Here is an 18,395-nt window from a genome sequence, read left to right on the forward strand (position 1 = left end):
CTTACTAGAGCAGACACACATGTGCTCTCAACCTGAGCTGTGTTCAAGTATGTGTGTGTGTGTGTGTGTGTGTGTGTGTATGTGTGTGTGTGTGTGTGTGTGTGTGTGTGTGTGTGTGTCTGTCTGTCTGTCTGTGTGTGTGTGTCTGTGTGTGTGTGTGTGTGTGTGTGTGTGTGTGTGTGTGTGTGTGTGTGTGTGTGTGTGTGTGTGTGTGTGTGTGTGTGTGTGTGTGTGTGTGTGTGTGTGTGTGTGTGTGTGTGTGTGTGTTTGTGCGCGCGCGGCAGGGCTGCCAACCCTCCTGGATCCTGGAGGAGGAGTCTCCTGGATTCATTTGGTGTCAAACTCCCAGGAAATTACATCTACTATGTTAAAAAAAAAAAAGTAGTGTAAAGTGCATGCAACAATACAGAGATATCACTTATCGGTAATACATTATTTAAGCGTTAATTATTGATTGATTGATTGAAATTTTTATTAGGCAAAAGAATGTAAAACAACACAGTTACATTTATAATACTTTTGTCTAAAAGGTCCGAGCAAAAAAGTCCTTGTGGACTTGTTTCCGTTGGGGTCCTTGAATTAATTTCATAGACATATATAGTAGCAACCAAACAGTTCAAATCAACATAATAAACAGAGAAAATAAAAACCACTATGTACAAAAAAGCATCATGAAAAATAAAATAAAAAATATATATACCAAAAAGAGGGGAGGGGGGTCGTCTGTCTACAGGGAAACTGGTACTACCTCCTCTTATGGCCTCCAGAAAGATGAGTTTTTAGGGCTGTTTTGAATGAGCCCAACAAACTGCATTTTTTGAGGGATGGGGTTAGGCTGTTCCATACCTTGGTGGCCGTGCTGTAGAAGGAGAATTTGCCCTTAATTCATCAATTATGCTTTAATTCATCACGAATTCCTTGTAATTCATCATTAATTAACATCATTAGTTAAGCAAAGTTACTTAATACATGATTTAAGCGTTAATTAAGCGGTAATTAAGCATTAATTAAGCATCAATTCCTTGTAATTCATTAGTTAATCATTAGTTCTGCTAAAAGGATTAAAACCCAAGAAAGCACTATGGCTTGTTTCCATTGGGGTCCTGTGTATGTATTCAATTAATCGAAGATGAGGTCAGGTCAGAACAGGTCAGGTCAGATCCTCTCCAACACAGTGGGCAACCACACTAATGAATAATGCAAAGTAAAATTGTACTGCCGTTGAAGCTATATTGCATTTTTTATTTTCACCCTAATAGTTAAGAAAAGAAAAAGGAAAAAAAGCATCAGGGCTCAGGCCATAATGGATGTATTGTTGTTTGTCCACAAGATGGCAGTATAACATATGCCATCACCTAGCCCAGTGATTCTCAACCTTTTTCATTTCAAGGACCCACAGTTTGATGTGCATCAGGCCACAGACCCCTATATTTGTATCTCTTTGATAAATCTGAACAAGATTGATCAAAGACCCCAAGTCACACACACACACACACAAGTGAGTGTGTGTGTGTGTGTGTGTGTGTGTGTGTGTGTGTGTGTGTGTGTGTGTGTGTGTGTGTGTGTGTGTGTGTGTGTGTGTGTGTGCGTGCGTGCGTGCGTGCGTGCGTGCGTGTGCGTGCGTGTGTGTGTGTGTGTGTGTGTGTCTGCACACGCGTGTGTGTGGTGTTGCTGTTGTTATTATCTTGAATAGGCTGCTCTGTATCCCTATGCCAAGTATTAGTAAGAGCTGCATACACACTCTGAAATATGTTGCATAATATTTATAGGGGGGGGGGGAATAATCAATTATCCATGCTGCAAAATCATGATCACTTTGCTGTTACCAAGCAACAAGTCTTAACAAGGGAGGACAGGCTTTAGTTGAACCTACAAAATGAGCCTATGGGAGCAGCTGGCGGCCGCCCACCTCCACACACTCACCTGAGTCTGTCAGCAAGATCTGCTGCATTGCATCAATAGTCCATGGAATTCTGCTGCACGAACCAGTGAGCACATTCCCTCCTTAAACCAGGTGGAGAGAGAGATTTCAATTTCAGAGTCTGGCTGGCTAGCTGTTGCTGAAGTGGTACCTTTATCAGTCCAAAAAGTATAGAGTCATCTCATCTGTTATGAAGTTTTGCCAAGGTTACCACAGAGCCATGTAAATAAAGTGTGTGAGGCCCAGTGGTGGAAAAAGTACTCAAATGTTTTACTTAGTAAAAGTATCAATACTGCAATGTAGAAGTACTGTGTTACAAGTAAAAGTCTGGAATTCTAAATTTACTTGAGTAAAAGTACAAAAGGATTTGTATCAAATGTACTTAAAGTACCAAAAGTAAAAGTACAAAAATGTTTGAAAATTGCAGATCTACAAGCCACAAGCTTGTAGATTGGCTATTTTCAAATAGCCTAGGTATAAAATAGGGCTAAAGTGGTTAATGTATGTTTCATAATGTAATCATTTATCTGCAAAGTAACTAGTAACTAAAGTTTTCAAATCATTGTAGTGGAGTAAAAGTACAATATTTGCCTCTGAGGAGTAGAAGTAAAAGTATGGGAAATTGGAAATACTCAAGTCAAGTACAAATACCTCAAAATTTTACTTAAGTACAGTACTTGAGTAAATGTACTTAGTTACTTTACACCACTGGTGAGGCCTCTGGCATGGAAGGCTGTGTGTGTACAGATGGTAAGTTCAACTCTGATGTACAAGAAGATGCCCCAGCACTGGGATGAATCATCAATACACCAACGGTTCTTCTCTGCGTGTCTTCAGACTCCAAGTCACTCCTACAGTAGTTGTCTATTTTTTCACTAGAAAGAGGTTCATGGATGGTTATGTATTTGCTCATACTGTTTGAAGCTGCAATCTGGAACTTATTTTAATTGATAAAACAATGTTTTGACCAAACTGTAGGCTATAGATGATTAGGCTAATTGCAGTGGTTGGAGCGCGGTGGTCTCCCTACTCATCCGCTGAGACATTTAGACCGTTGGTTCTCAAAGTGGGGTCCGGGGACCCCCAGGGGTCCTTGGGGGGTTCCAGGGGGTCCCTAGCTAAATGTGTTAATATAGCATCACAATAATTTTATGCTTTGGCTATTCAAAAATAGCAGATATACAAGCTCATAGCGCGGCACCGAGTGCCGCGCTATGAGCTTGTAGATCTGCTACTTTTGAAAAATCATGAACATTTGTGCAAACCTTTGAACATATATTTTTTTAAATTAACATTTGTAACTCAAATCTTTGCTTCTGGGGGTCCCTGGAACAAAATATTTGAGATGGGGGTCCGTGGCCAAATATATATCATTTTGGGGGTCCTTGACATGAAAGAGTTTGAGAACCAAGTAGGATATAAGGGCATCTACTGGTTGACAACTATTAGACCTATTTATACTGCCACAGCCTGAGTAAGCGGATGTGCCTTCTTGTAAAAGCGGTAGAGATTTGGTTATAGATTGCAACTTTAATTCATAGGCCTATTGATCTGCAGGTAAAGCTCCTACCAGGACACAAGTACATAAATGTAGTGCTCTGTAGAATCTTAATCAGTGTTATTGTCACATCACAGGTTTACAGGTGTAAATCAGTGGTTAAATTAGTTTTTGTGCAAGCTCCATCATTTCATTGTTTTCCAGGGAGGGGAAAAACCTAAGATGATTTACATAGATGATAGCATAAATAAGTAGCAGGTATGTGCATGAGGTTAGACATGAGGTGCAAAAGCGAGAGGCAACAGGTCCGTCCACATAAGAAGGTAAGGCAAAACGTCACACAAGTAACAATCCACATGTAGAGCCCCAAACTAAAAGTAGTCCGTAAGGAGATCAATCCACATTGATCATTGTAAACATTGTACAAAGAAGGAAAAAGAAAAAAGGTTTTTGTTTCAGTTCCACCAGGTCAGTGGTATAGGCAGTAGCCTAACTGTGCACATTTACTCACTACATTTCTAGGAATGGAAAAAGTACATTATGAATTAACTACCTGAGTCCTATTTCAATGTTACAATCTGAGTTTTTCCACTATTAGTGATATTCTTTGAAAATATCTGGAAAATCTTTTTGGGGGAAATAACTACTGCTCAGTACAGCAATGCATTGATATGCATTGATATTAAAAAGAATATGTACTTTGTAATTTTTAAAGTACTGTAGGTTTCTTTTGAATACTTAAAGGATCACCCATTTTCAACCTATCTTCACTCACTCCTCACTAATGCTCATTATATGATGGTACTACAGTTTACAGTTTACAGTTTTTTAGGCATTTAGCAGTACTCACTCTGTGTCCCTAGAGGAGGGCCTAGAGGAGGCCTGTACAGTTCAGAAACCTGCCTATCATCATCGGTAGAAAGGTTTTTTTTTTTGTTGATTAAAGGAAGAACAATGGCTTTCATTTCAGAATGCCAACTTTCCAGGAAGAGAAAAGCTATATAGTTTTTCTAAGTTTTTTTTAAAAGGCTATAGTTTTGGAATCCCTACCGATGATGTCATTGGTAGGCAGGTTTCTGAACTGTCCATAGCCCACCAATGAAGAGTGAGTACAGAAATTGTGTTTGTGTCAAGGATCAATTGCTATGAAGATGAGGTTGAAATGTGCTTCTTTAAGTATTTTTAAAAGTAGGCCCACCTACTCCAGTATTTTAACTCAAGTACAAATTTGACAGTGCAGCTTTCAATTCACTTGTGGAGTAAGCTAATATTTGACCAAGAGTATCTATACTTTGATAGACTCAAGTAGGCCTACTGTTGGGGTGGAGTACTCTGTCCACCACTGCACCAGGTAGGCTTTGTTTCTGCCAGTTGCCTGTGTCAATCAAGACTGGCAGAAATGTGGATTGGCCGCTTTCAGCCCACTCATCATAGCCCGATCAGTGTTGCCATGTCGGCTTATTATAAGCGACTTTGGGCTTCTTTTTCTGTGAAGCTGCTTGTAAATATTGTGTAGTTGAGGCCCGGGTTGCGGTTTTTGGGGCTTGTTTCCTAATGTTGTTTAAACCAGTGGCTCTCAAACATTTTCCCTTCAAGAACCCCCAAATTATTTGTCCACACGGACCCCCATCTGGAAAATATTTTGTGCCAGGGAGTCAGGGACCCCATTCCCCATACCAGAGTTGTGCTCAAATGTTTAAAAAATATATATTAAAAAGTTTTCACTTTTTTCCAAAAAGTTTTATGAAAATAGCAGATCTACAAGCTCACATCGCATTGTGACGATGCGTTGTGAGCTTGTAGATCTGCTATTTTCAAAAGATATGATGAATTTAAATTGCTCATGACATGTCATGTCATGTGGCTGTGGCCGAAGTCGCTTCTTTTGGGCTTGTTTTCATAGAACTGGTTGCTTGTTTCTCTCGCAGAACCTGGCAACACTGATTGCGCGGCTTGATGCAGTCAGAGAGTATTGAGTGGGCTTCAGCGCTCAGGCACGAAGTTGTGGGCAAGAGGCGCTGCTCGAAAGCACTCAGTCAGTCACTTGAAGAAGGAAACTATAAGCGCTCACTGACGCTCCTGAACGCAGTCTACATATATTTTTTTTTACCTGGGGGAATCCATTTAGAGTCCTATAGCGGCTGTGGACAGCGCCACTAACTGAGACTTTGTGGCATTTGACTGGAGAACAGCGTACCCAACAGAGCCAACAGTATGCGGTGCAGCCATGGCAGGCAAGGGTAAGACCGTTGCGAGGACGCTGGAGGATTTAACGCTCGACTCCGGTTATGGTGGAGCCGCGGACTCGGTCAGGTCGTCCAGCGTGTCGCTGTGCTGCTCCGACGCCACGCATCTGTCGCACGCGCACGGGGGCAACCGCTGGCATCTGACGGAGTCCATGCACAGCCGACAGAACAGCCTGGACACGGTGAACACCGTGCTGGCGGAGGACACTTTGGAGATCTTGGGGGAGTGCGCCTCGGGTCAGTGCGCCAGGCTCCCCGAGCTGGACGAGCTGCCGTGGAGCCTGGGCGAGGTGGAGGGCGCGCTGAGGAAAGACGAGGAGCTGATGGTCGCAGGGACCCCGTCACGGGAGGTGATGAATGATGAATGGATGAATGAATGAATGAATGGTTTATTTTTGGTCTTCAAAACAAATCAAAACACACTTGTGTGGACTTAAAACAAGGAAATCATCATAACATCATCACTCATGTCCAAACTCACTCACATACACACAAATTACAAATTCAATGACCGAAAAAAGGAATAGGCTGAATCACAAAAAAACTTAAAATATGCTGCAAGATAAGAGTAATTTTTTCTTTACTCCAAATTGTAATCCTGAATTATTTTTACTTTTTAAGGCTTTTTAAAATCTCCCCTATGTACACAATTTCAACCCATCATCATCATCACTAAGGCTATATTCCATAGTTCCATCCATTCCATCCATCCGTCTTCAACCGCTTATCCAGAGTCGGGTCGAGGGGGCAACAGTTTCAGCAGAGATTTCCAGTCTTCCCTTTCCCCAGCAGCATTAGCAACTTCCTCCTGGGGGATCCCGAGGTGTTCCAAGGCCAGTGTAGAGATGTAATCCCCCCATCTGGTCCATGGTCTGCCACGGGGTCTCCTCCCAGTGGAACATGCAGCGAGGACCTCCCTAGGGAGACGCTCAGGAGGCATCCGTACTAGATGCCCAAACCACCTAAGCTGGCTCCTTTCCAAGTGAAGGAGCAGCGGCTCTACTCCATTTCTCTCGGGTGACTGAACTTCTCGCCCTATCTCTAAGGGAGATGCCAGCCACCCGTCTGAGAAAACTCATTTCGGCCACTTACATCCGCGACCTTATTCTTTCGGTCATGACCCACTTCATGACCATATTCCATAGTTTAACTCCCAAAACTGAAACACATCTAGCATTTACATTAGTTCTTTTTTTTAATTATGTGTTTTAAAAATACATAACCCTCTTAAATTATACTTTCCAGGTCCTGGCCAAGCTCTCGGCTTTGATGGGTCGCGCACTGGTGAGACTTGCCCGGGAGGCGCAGCGTCTCAGTCTGCGCTACGCCAAGTGCACCAAGCACGAGGTCCAGAGCGCCATCAGGACGGTGCTGTCATGGACCATCTCTGTCAACTGCCTCACCGCGGCCCTCGGCGCCCTGTCGCTCTACAACATGAGCACAGGGGACACGTTCAGCCGAGGCAAGTCGACGCGCTGCGGGCTGGTCTTCTCTGTGGGGAAGTTCTTCAAGTGGATGGTCGAGAGCCGCGTGGCCCTGAGGGTCCACGAGCACGCGGCCATATACCTCACCGCGTGCACGGAGAGCCTTTTCAGAGAGGTGTTCGGCCGCGTGCGGCGCAGCGCGCTTATCGAACGGGACAATGGGATCCCCAAGTTGACGCTCGAGTCCCTCGAGCAGGCCATCAATAACGACTCGGAAATATGGGGTTTGTTCCAACCGTACCAGCACCTCATATGTGGGAAGAATGCAAGTGGTAAGTGCACTGTATTAGTCCATATTTTTCTATAAAGACGTTTTTTAATCCCGGCTGTGTCGGATTCTGTCGGAAGTTCCCTGTACTCCTCAATGGGCGTTAGTGACGGGGCGCACCCGGTGAAAGCTGGAAATACACTCAATGTTAACAGGAAGTAAAAACTGCGCAAAGACTCCGAAGCACGAGTTAACATTTGGGGCAACCGGGTAAGCACCTTAAAAAAAAAAGTGTACAACATGTACGAAGAAGTACGAGCTTTACTGGTGGAAGTGCAGGGGTGCTGGGGTGGGGTGCTGGGGTGTGCTAGCCAAGACTATCGTAGATACGAAAGTAAAAGTCAGACTCTATAAAATACATCTATGATAGCCTTGATCCAAGGCTATGTCTCACCCATAAAGGCACCTGTTGTCTTTATGTTGATCAAGGGCCACCCCCCCCCCCACTTAGTTTTTTTTTACAAACTGAAATAGATTCAACTGATAGACCTGCAGGCATTGAAAATGATCTGCCCATAGTTTTAACCCACTTGGCGTAGTAATATGACCATAATTGGATAATTATGCTGGGTAATAACCACGACTTATCTTCCACACCTAATTACTCAGCCAAACAAAAGGCTTGGCAGTGCCTTGAATATGATTAGCCTCAGCTTTCATCTCAAGGCCCACCTTCATAACAGAAACCGCCTGTCTTGACTAACCAACCCCCCTGGAGCATCAGCAGAGTCCAAATAGGTATTTATGGGATGCAACATTTTTAAAACATGCATTTTTAAACATGCTCCAACTTATATTCCTTTGAAGCTATTGTGTACTAAGATTTAAACTGTAGGAAGAATGTTAACTTTCTGTTTTAGAAGTCTTATCCAATCCCGGGCACTCTTGTGTGTTCTGTGTTTATAGTACATGAGAGATGAGCAGAGAGAGAGGGGGGTGCTGGGGGGATTTAATGCAGAGAGAGAGAGAGGAGAGAGGAAGACTTTGATTTCCTTTCATCAAAAAATCCTTCTTAGAATCATACTCAGAGAGAAAGAGATAATGAAAGAGAGAACTGTGTGTGTGTGTGTGTGTGTGTGTGTGTGTGTGTGTGTGTGTGTGTGTGTGTGTGTGTGTGTGTGTGTGTGTGTGTGTGTGTGTGTGTGTGTGTGTGTGTGTGTGTGTGTGTGTGTGTGTGTGTGAGAACCGCGATATACACTTCTGCAATCTCTCTCTGTGTGTGTGCGTGCGTGTGAAAGAGTGGAGGCTGTATAGTATGGTGCTGTGGAGGAGGTGTAAACTGCATCCCTCATATTCAACACTGAGAAAGATTTGGCGTTAACTGTTTGGCAGAAGACAGTGACACTATAAAAAACCTTTTAGCCTGACCATCTTTAGTAAGAAAACTGGTATGGTCATGGTTTACCATGTAGTGCATAGATAGATATTTATATGAGATATTGGTGCATAGATATGTTACTACTATTCTTGCTGATGTGAAGTGATCTGGGTAGAATGTCAAGGTTGTAGCTTTTGTCTTCACAACATGCAATCTATATAAAATAACAACAATTTTGACAATAAATCACACAAAAGCAAATAAGGTATTTACACATTAGATCTTCAGTGTTATTTGAATTGTTAGAGTTGTGCTGTAATTAAATCAATGATGTTCAGTCTGGTCTGGCTATTCTGAACATTTTGGTAGCAAGACGCACAAGCAGACACCCTCCAGGTTGCATGTTGCACCCAGACAGTACTGTATGACCTAATTCTAGAAAGCAAAGCACAAAACAATGATGTTCTTTGCAATCCACTGTTTTTTTATTTATTTAGCAAGGTTTGGTTTTAGAGGCTACAACTTCAGCCCAATAACTTTGATGTATAGTAAGCTTGTAGATCTGCTGCTATTTTCACTTTACTTGACATTTATTGACACATTTTACTATAGTGACAATATTTTGTGACAATTCTCACTGGCCTAAACAAAAATATTAGCGGACAATTAAAACAAATTTGTTTCAGATTCAGTTGTCAAAACCGTGGTTAAATAGCCTAATTGAACGACATTCTACATATTCATAATGTGTCAACAAATAAACCTTATGTACAATATTTATAGTGAAGGAGGGATAATATATGCTAATCTCCACTGTCCTCCCACAAAAGAATAAATAAAAATAGTTTGTCATTTCTCTGGTGACTCATGAGCAGGTACAAATTAAACTGGTAGATATTTCTATTACCTAATCTGGACCTAAGTACTGCAGAGTTTTTAAATAACTTGTCTGGGGTCTTTTGCCTTCACCCATAATTTCCACATGAAGAATGGTCTGAAATCCTGAGTGTTAATTTAACTCTCAGAGTGTAGAAAGGGACCCATAACGCTCACAGAGTTAAACCAACACTCATGATTTAATTGTGTAGCTAAAGGTGTAGACACACTTGACAGGAAATAGAGAGGTAGATGATAGGAAGGAGCAAGGCTACCGCAGAGAGTGAACACCAGCCCTACATACGAGACTGAAAATGTTTTGCAAACATCTGGTGACGTTTTGATGGAATTAAGTTTCCAATAACAGACCAGAGTGGTACGTATAGGTCTGGACTTGGGAGGTCATATTATATCACAAAACATACAGCTTGGTCATCAACTTTCAAACTTGCTGGAGGCGACGTCTCATTTTTTGTAATCCCAAATGACTTGTTTGTATCTGATTACGCATGCCATTTGGCATCACCCACCACAAGGTTCTGATTCAAGCTCTGCAGGACCGATGACATGGCATAATGGACTTGCTTGGTCTGCTATAGCTGGTTTATTAAATTAGCAGTAGGGTATCTCTTCCCCATACCCTGTCTTTCAGAATCTGATTTGTTGGGTATTTTCTGTTTGGGGGGGGGGTGTGGGGTGGGGGGATGAGGGGTGTTGGCTATTTATTTTCCTCCATGGTTTAATAAGCTTGACTCTGTGTTCTCTTATTATGTTCTGCCCGTTCCTAACCCCCGTGGGGGCCGGACTCACAGATGAGCCGACAGATTGCAGATCGTTGTGGTGAAAATGCGAGGCACCCGTTCAAGCAAGCTGATTGCATTGTATTTCCATGTCATGGTAATTTCATAAAGAGGAGAGGTTTGTGTACTCTCTCCCAGCCCCTGGTTTCACGCTTGCCAGAGCGGCGGATGGGGGACTCTGAGCAGCATCAGTGATCAGAAATAGTGAATTGCGGTGCCATGTTGCCATGTGTGCTGTGGCTTTCATCTCTCCTCTCCTCTCCTCACCCTTTCACTCCCTTTTATGAGCTTAATGCATTGCCAGTCCTTAACTCCTTGTCTTTTGCGTTGTTGGAGCACATAGCAAAAGCCGAGGAGCAGGAGGAGGAGGAGGGAGAGAGTGGGGGATGTCTAATGTTGCAAAGTAAAGGAGGAGAAGCCCATGGTAGAAGTGTGAACTGGAGGAGGTGGTGTGGGGGGCTACTGGCAGCGGCCCCTCTGTAATATATAATTACCATGTCGTTCTCATTAATTAACGCTCATGCTTATCTGCTACTCATTAAGATTAGGAATTAGCCACAGGAAACACCAGGGAAGCCGAACAGAACAAAGATAATAATTCCTCTCATTCGTACTTCATCCTATGTCGTGCAGGGCTCCATGTTGGAACGTTTGATCTCCTCACTCTAGTCATGAGGTGTTCCTTCACATTCCCCTAGGTGGTCTTTGATCTATCTACCTTATTTCATTATTGAAATGTTAGACAGCTAATGCAGTATAAACGTGTGTATTAAGTCATGCTGGACATAACACAGGATTTCTGTGTCCTCGGGTACACATGGAGAGTCACTTTGTGTACTCTCTGTATGAACCTCTAAAGGTCATAATGCTAGCGATGTTGTCATTTACATGTTCTTCCATAGGCAAAAGAGACACTCAATTAATTTAAAAATGTTCTTTATTAAACATAAAAACAGCCCAGACAACCTTCATCAGAGGCCTGGCTGTCTCTGCCGAAATGTCATGTTGTTAGTTCAATAGAGATTATTTTTAATGAATGCAGTGAGTGTCGTACCTCTTTCTGTAATTATGTATATTTGAAGGCAACACCTCGCCTTTGGCTGTTTGAGCACAAACCTGGGTAACCTCCAAAATGAATAACAGTGCTAACAGGCATAGAGTACTGTACTAGTAACATTAATGAGCTAGTATACCCACCAGCACTTTGCATAGTTTATGTGACTGCACTGCATCTTTAACTGTCATAGCAACTTTTTACCCTCCATCCACCGTGTTTTGACACCATTCTCATGAACATGTTGAAAGACATCTTGGCTCTCTTGTGTGTAATCCCTTCCATCTGTTGACCCTTGAACCATGCTGTGTGAGTGATGATGTCAGAACAACAGGTGGCTGATGGGTAATGGAGTAGACTGTCCTTGATGAGTTCACTCTACCCCCCCAAGCGCCACCATAGGTGGCCTCAGAGGCAAAATCAGTGGGCATGAGTTAGCTCTGTAGATAAACCCTAAACCTTTTCGTTTTCTTTGCCAGTATTGCATAACATTGGCAATAGCTGATGCCAGCTGGTTGAGACATTGTAAATGTCTGGTGACATCCCTTCTAATTGGGAATTTGACATTGCCAGTCACTGCAACTGTCAGATTATATTGTGTTATGTCAAATGGAACGATTTCTCAATGTTCTCTGTCAGTATTACGTGTCTAATGTTATGTGTGTGCAATGCGGTGGGATCATGTTGGAGTACATTTTCAAGGCACATGCGCTGTCCTGGTACTCACTTTTATTTTACTTGGGATAGAATTAAACTGGGTTGATATGCATATGATTCATATCATTTGTATACTCCTGAAACCATTCAGTGACCCCTTCTGTCCTGCGGACACTTGTGGAGGGTGAAGGATGAATCATCTCAGCTGATCACTGTTTTCCACATCTCTGTGTAGACCAGTGCCTATGGTGTTCGCACTTCTATATACTGTATTTGTAAACTGTCAGTCACCTGTTGAAGAGTTGCTTTTCTGTTTTTCCTTGCAACACAGTCATTGAATGTCCACTGTCTCAGCCACCATTTCTGACCCTATTCACTAGAATCTTTCTCATAAATTGTAATGCAGATGTCATTTTAGTCACTGTTCATATTTAAACACTAGCGTGTTGAGCAGTCATAGTCACTGAGATAATTTCCTCTTGATCTCAAACCGAGGTCAACTGGGCCTGCTTAATATTTTCACAAAGTATCATAGGATGTTAATTGCTTAAATGTATCATGCCGTAATGTATATAATGTTTCATGCATGATAATGTATCATGCAGTAGTTAGTAGTACACCTGTATGGAAGCATCTGCATGCATGTTTACACACACACACACACACACACACACACACACACACACACACACACACACACACACACACACACACACACACACACACACACACACACACACACACAAATATATATATACACACACACACACACACTATATATATGTGTATATACTGTATATATATACACGCACGCACGCGATAATGTGTGTATATACAGTATAATGTGTGTGTATATAGGTTTTCCACCAAAGTCATATACGTGTTTTAATCTGTAAGATGAGAAACCAACCTTACAGTGATTTATAGTCAGAATTTCCTGTGAGGCTGTTTAGTTTGTTTTTTAGGTTTCTGGTGGTTAAACATATTTCCTGTTGTCAGTTATATTGCATATCTTCCTACAGCACTTTCAAGGTGTGAGTCTGTGAGTCATCGTCATCCTTTCTCACAGCTGACGCATTGAGGCCGAATGCAGTTGCTTGTTTGTTTTCTTTCTCTCCGTCTCATCTGTTGATGCTTCAGTCTGTCTGAGGCCTGATTTATGTGTCGGACAGTGACAAAGTGTTACGTGACATGTCGCCCTACTTATAAATACAATATTTTTGTCAAGCCACACTTAGTCGGCAAAAGCATATATCAGGCTTTAATCATCCCAAAAGCACTAACCTAGGTTTCTTTTTCTTCAGTTATTTATGACTGTGCTTTAATTGTTTTCATTATCTTTGCCTGGCTGACAGGCAGAGAGGTGTACACTATGTTTTCGCCTCTGTTCGTGTGTGTGTCTGTGTCTGCTTCTGTGCACAGCTAATCTCAGACATCACTGAACCGACTGGCGTCAAACGTTGCTTGCACACACTCTAATAAGTCTTGAACCGTAGGTCGTAGAATTGTGACGCAACTCGCCATATAGGCCACGTGATTTTCTTCAGAACACGCTACTACTCTTTTCCAAAACTCACACAAATTATTTGGTAAACATGTATGATAATAACAGCAATTATAATACCTCCACTAGAACCACAGTTCAAATTCTATAGTGATTCGAGTTTTCGGGCTGCCAAATGACTAAGAGCAGGATACCACAGAGGTGCAGGTAAGCCAGAAGAGCTTCTCAGATCTTTGGTTTCCACCCCAACGGCTCAGTCTGAATCCAGTCTGAAGAGGTCACCCAAAATGTAAAGGGTAATGTCAAAGCCTGTGATTGTTCTTTGCGCTTCAGTTGCCAAAGGTACTTTTTTGCCAACCCAATCGCCAGAGAAAAAACATTGGTATTTTAAGTTTCTGCAAACCATGGACATGTTGAATCTCGACATTTCATGTCAGACGCACTGTCGACTTGAACCCTATGCGGTGCACCCGAGCAAGGTGCTAGCTGAACGAGTGCCCTTACCGCACTGATGACTCAGCGCTGTTGGAGTTGCATACCGATAGAAAGACAATCAGTTACAATGTTCATTCAAAGCACATGGTACTTGACTTCTGGAGCAGTTAGGGGTTTGGTGTCTTGCTCAAGAACACTTTGACACTAACACGGGGGGTTGGGAATCAAACCGGGAACATTCCGATTACCAAGCAGCCACTCCACCACTTGAGCCTATGGTGACCAGGTTGCTTCTCTTTATGAAATAGGCTGACAGGGTGAGTTCTTCTCTCAGGCTGATGATACTGAACTGTGGCCCTTTCGGCCAATCTCTCTCGGCCATAGCACATTAATTTAGTGGGAAATCACGTGGGATCATATAAAGTACGTATCACCAATCAGTCAAACTACTAAGTCAAGCTTTTAACCAGTTTTACCGGTTAAATATTAGAATAATTTTCAGTAATATTGATGTCATTTTGAAGAAATACACAGGGATTATTGTCCAGGAAAATTTATTCAAATGCACTTTGAAAGAAAAAGGAACCGGTGTTTCAATTATTTCCTGAGTTTATTTTGTGTGTACAGTTTCCTACAATTGGCTGCATCCCGGAAAGCAGTTCGCCTTAGATAGCTATTTATATTTTTCCAGCTGTTACAACCCATGTGGTTGCCTTACATAGAACAAACATGTGTAGATTAGGTCAGAACTATAATGAGCTGATAAATTATTAATCAACAAAGCCATAGTTTTGTAATCACACAACAACAAAAAACATTTCATGCAGCTCGGGTTTGTATTGCTTTGTGTAGGTATGTACCAGGAAAAGCTAAAACTCTTCACATCCCATCCTTTTATCCTGCTGTGGGCATGTAGGCAGGCTTCTCTTTCTTCTTTTCCACAGACCTGGTTGGTTTCCCCTAAATGCTCCAGAACTTCCCGTGCAAACAGGAAGTCTTTTATCTGTTTCCCCTTTTAACGCCTTCACGTGGTGACTCAGAAAGACAGAGAGTTGTGTGTGCCTGTGGTTCAGTCTTGCTAAAACCTCTGCTGATGGTCTGAAGCCGTTTCTTGTACTGTATAAAGTCCAGTTTGGATTCATGGTGGATGACGTATATACCTCACATCATGTAAATAGTAGTGATAGCACTGTACGTTCATGTCTCCAAAGAGCTAACTACAGACTATAACATGATCATTATTGGCCAGCTCCTTGGCCAGTCTCTCCCTCATATTGCAGCAAGGAAGATAAAAGGCTCATTAACCCATTTAGACCTGGAACGCATCTGTTTAACCACTTTAACCATTGGCGCTATGAGCTTGTAGATATGCGATTTGTTTTTAATCGTTTTTTGCAAATCTTATATATATATATTTTTAAAGGGAACATTTTTAACTCAAATCTTTGCTTCTGGGGGTCCCTGGAACAACATATTTTGAGATTGGGGTCCGCGGCCAAATACATATCATTGTGGGGGTCCTTGACATGAAAAAGTTTGAGAACCACTGATATAGAAACATAACATTTTTTCAAAAAACTATTAGGATTTAGAAGACATTTGTAGAATCCCCCAGAAGCAAAGATCTGAGTTACAAATGTTTGCAAATTCAAAGATTTGCAAAAAAAATAAAAAAATAGCAGATCTACAAGCTTGTATATCTGCTATTTTTGAATAGCCAAAGAAATCTAAAAATGCGTTCCAGGTCTTAAAGGGTTAAACCACTTAAACCCTATACTTAGTTGACCGGCTGGGGTCCCCAAGGGCTCGAGGTCAACTGCTTACAATCATTTTAAACTTTTACCTGTTTAACTCGTCTGTTGAGACACGGTCTGATTCAGAGACGTATTGCAAAAACGTGCCCCCCCGCCCCCCAAGACCAAAGGGAAACAGCCCGCCCGTTTGCTGTTTACTTTAGTCTGGCTGTGATTTAGACATTGAAGAAGGCAGCAGCTCGTTTTAATAGGGATGAAAAGAGATTAAGAGCTGGGACTTTTCAAAAACCACAGTTGGCAGACTCCGTGCAGCACTGTGCAGACGTTGTGTTGTAGCCGCTGGCATCACACGGTGGTTTACACATGGAGCTTGCCTTGCAGCACCACAGTTATATCCATGTTCTGTCTAATTACACATACCGAATACAGGCCAAGGGAAGGCCTACACTTTAATACTGATGTCAGGGCATCTCCTATACAATAGCATTTCTTGGCATAATGCCTGTTGGAATAAAGTAGTACTGCAAAACATTTTATTGTTATTGTAATTTTGTATGAAATAACAAGAAAATCTGCACACCAGAATGCTGCTCCCATCGTGTCTTTTTTTCATCGGTGGTAACGTTTCGAGACGGTAGGCTCTTCCTCAGACCTTCCTCAGCTCTTCCTCAGCTGTTCCTCAGACCTTCCTCAGACCTTCCTCAGCTCTTCCTCAGCCCTTCCTCAGCTCTTCCTCAGCTCTTCCTCAGCTCTTCATCAGCTCTTCCTCAGCTCTTCCTCAGACCTTCCTCAGCTCTTCCTCAGCTCTTCCTCAGACCTTCCTCAGCTCTTCCTCAGCTCTTCCTCAGACCTTCCTCAGCTCTTCCTCAGCTCTTCCTCAGCTCTTCCTCAGACCTTCCTCATACCTATAAGGCTTGAAACGTTACCATCAATAAAAAAAACACGATGGGAGCAGCATTCTGGTGTGCGGATTTTAGTGTTATTTCATGTCGATTTTTTTATCCAGCACTTAGCCCAGCAGGACAGGATGTGCTTGTCTTTTTCATTATTATTTGTTTTTCATTATGACATTTCAAAATGTTCCCTTTGCGATGATGTCTGGAACAGCCTATAATTTTATCATGTTCCCTCTCTGCCAAACACTCTCTGTCAAATTACCATTCATCTGTCTGAATTTGCAAAAAGCACTGTGACTGAAGTGAGGTTGAGCCATCCAGATAAGGGTCTGTGTGTCTGGGAGTCTGAGGATAATCTGGCAAATGTTCTTCATAAAAACCTTTAATATTTATTTTATTCTGGAAGTCAATGGTGGTTGAATCGGACTGAAACCTTGCTCAAATATGGAGACGACAGGCAAGGTGGAAAAGAAAGAGTTAAGTCTGTGTGGCACAGGTGATGAGCCACCTGCTGGATCCAAAACTTTATGGACAGTTTACTGTCTAGCATGCAATACGCCATCTCGTCTGCCAAGCCATAGAGTCCAATACATGTAGGTTGTGATGTGTTGTCCTATATTCTGTAATCCCATGTCATGACATCATGTAACACGTTTTATTAATGGAGGTTTAGAGTAGGAACAGTTCCTACTCTCATGTAACACGTTTTATTAATGGAGGTTTAGAGTAGGAACAGTTCCTGGCTGTTAGCCGCATGTGATGCTGTCTGTCTGTCTGTCTGTCTGTCTGTCTGTCTGTCTGTCTGTTAACCACTGAATTAAAAAGTCAACTCCAACGCAACTTTCCACCCTTGCCTCTCCTCTACTCTCCGTAACTTACTACTATCCACACTGCTGACTGTATCACTTAATGACAAGCTGAAAACCTTAAGCACCAACCAACACCCATACCGTAGCTCATACGAAATCCAAGGGGGTGACAGCTTAGAGCTGAGTGATGGCAGCATACACAGAAACAGCATGGAGTGAGGGGGAGCGGGAGTTTCCACTTTTCCTGTCAGGGTTCCTGACACTGGGAGTCCCCTCTCCATCTCGCTTGCTCCCCTTTCATGTGTGTGCCTGATTGTGTGTTGATAAACAAGCTAAAGCCATCGAACATGATCACTGTCACAGAGGAATTTATTCGTATGCATGTTACCCAGGATTTTCTACTGCTCCTCTCACCACTCACTCACTATACCCCCGCCGTAGCGATTAATCAGTGGTGGAAAGTAACTAAGTACATTTACTTAAGTACTGCACCTTAAGTACAATTTTGAGGTAATTGTACTTTACTTGAGTATTTCCAATTTCCAATACTTTTACTTCTACTCCACTACATCTCAGAGGCAAATATTGTACTTTTACTCCACTACAATTATTTGAAGACTTTATTTACTAGTTACTTTTCAGATATTATGAAACATACATTAACCACTGTAGCCCTATTTTATACATAGGCTATTTGAAAATAGCCGATCTACAAGCATCGCGACGCGTTGTGAGCTTGTAGATCTGCTATTTTCAAATATTTTAGTACTTTTACTTTGGGTAATTTAAGTACATTTTGATGCCAATACTTTTGTACTTTTACTCAAGTAAATTTTGAATTCTGGACTTTCACTTGTAACAGAGTATTTCTATAT

General features: G+C 42.2%; 1 protein-coding gene across 1 annotated transcript in view; it reads left to right on the forward strand.

Annotated features, from left to right (window-relative positions):
• The first annotated feature begins 5,402 nt into the window (after window positions 1–5,402).
• The window catches only part of btbd11a (BTB (POZ) domain containing 11a), a 193,260-nt gene continuing 180,267 nt past the window's right edge, over window positions 5,403–18,395 (forward strand). The window contains exons 1-2 of the mRNA XM_080420924.1: window positions 5,403–6,015; window positions 6,911–7,421. Of these exons, the coding sequence (XP_080277050.1) occupies window positions 5,647–6,015; window positions 6,911–7,421 (880 nt within the window). The 5' untranslated portion in view covers window positions 5,403–5,646. The remainder of the gene's footprint in view (window positions 6,016–6,910; window positions 7,422–18,395) is intronic.

This window comes from Gymnoscopelus braueri (assembly GCF_963280865.1).
Source record: "Gymnoscopelus braueri genome assembly, chromosome: 23".
NCBI classification, from domain to species: domain Eukaryota; kingdom Metazoa; phylum Chordata; class Actinopteri; order Myctophiformes; family Myctophidae; genus Gymnoscopelus; species Gymnoscopelus braueri.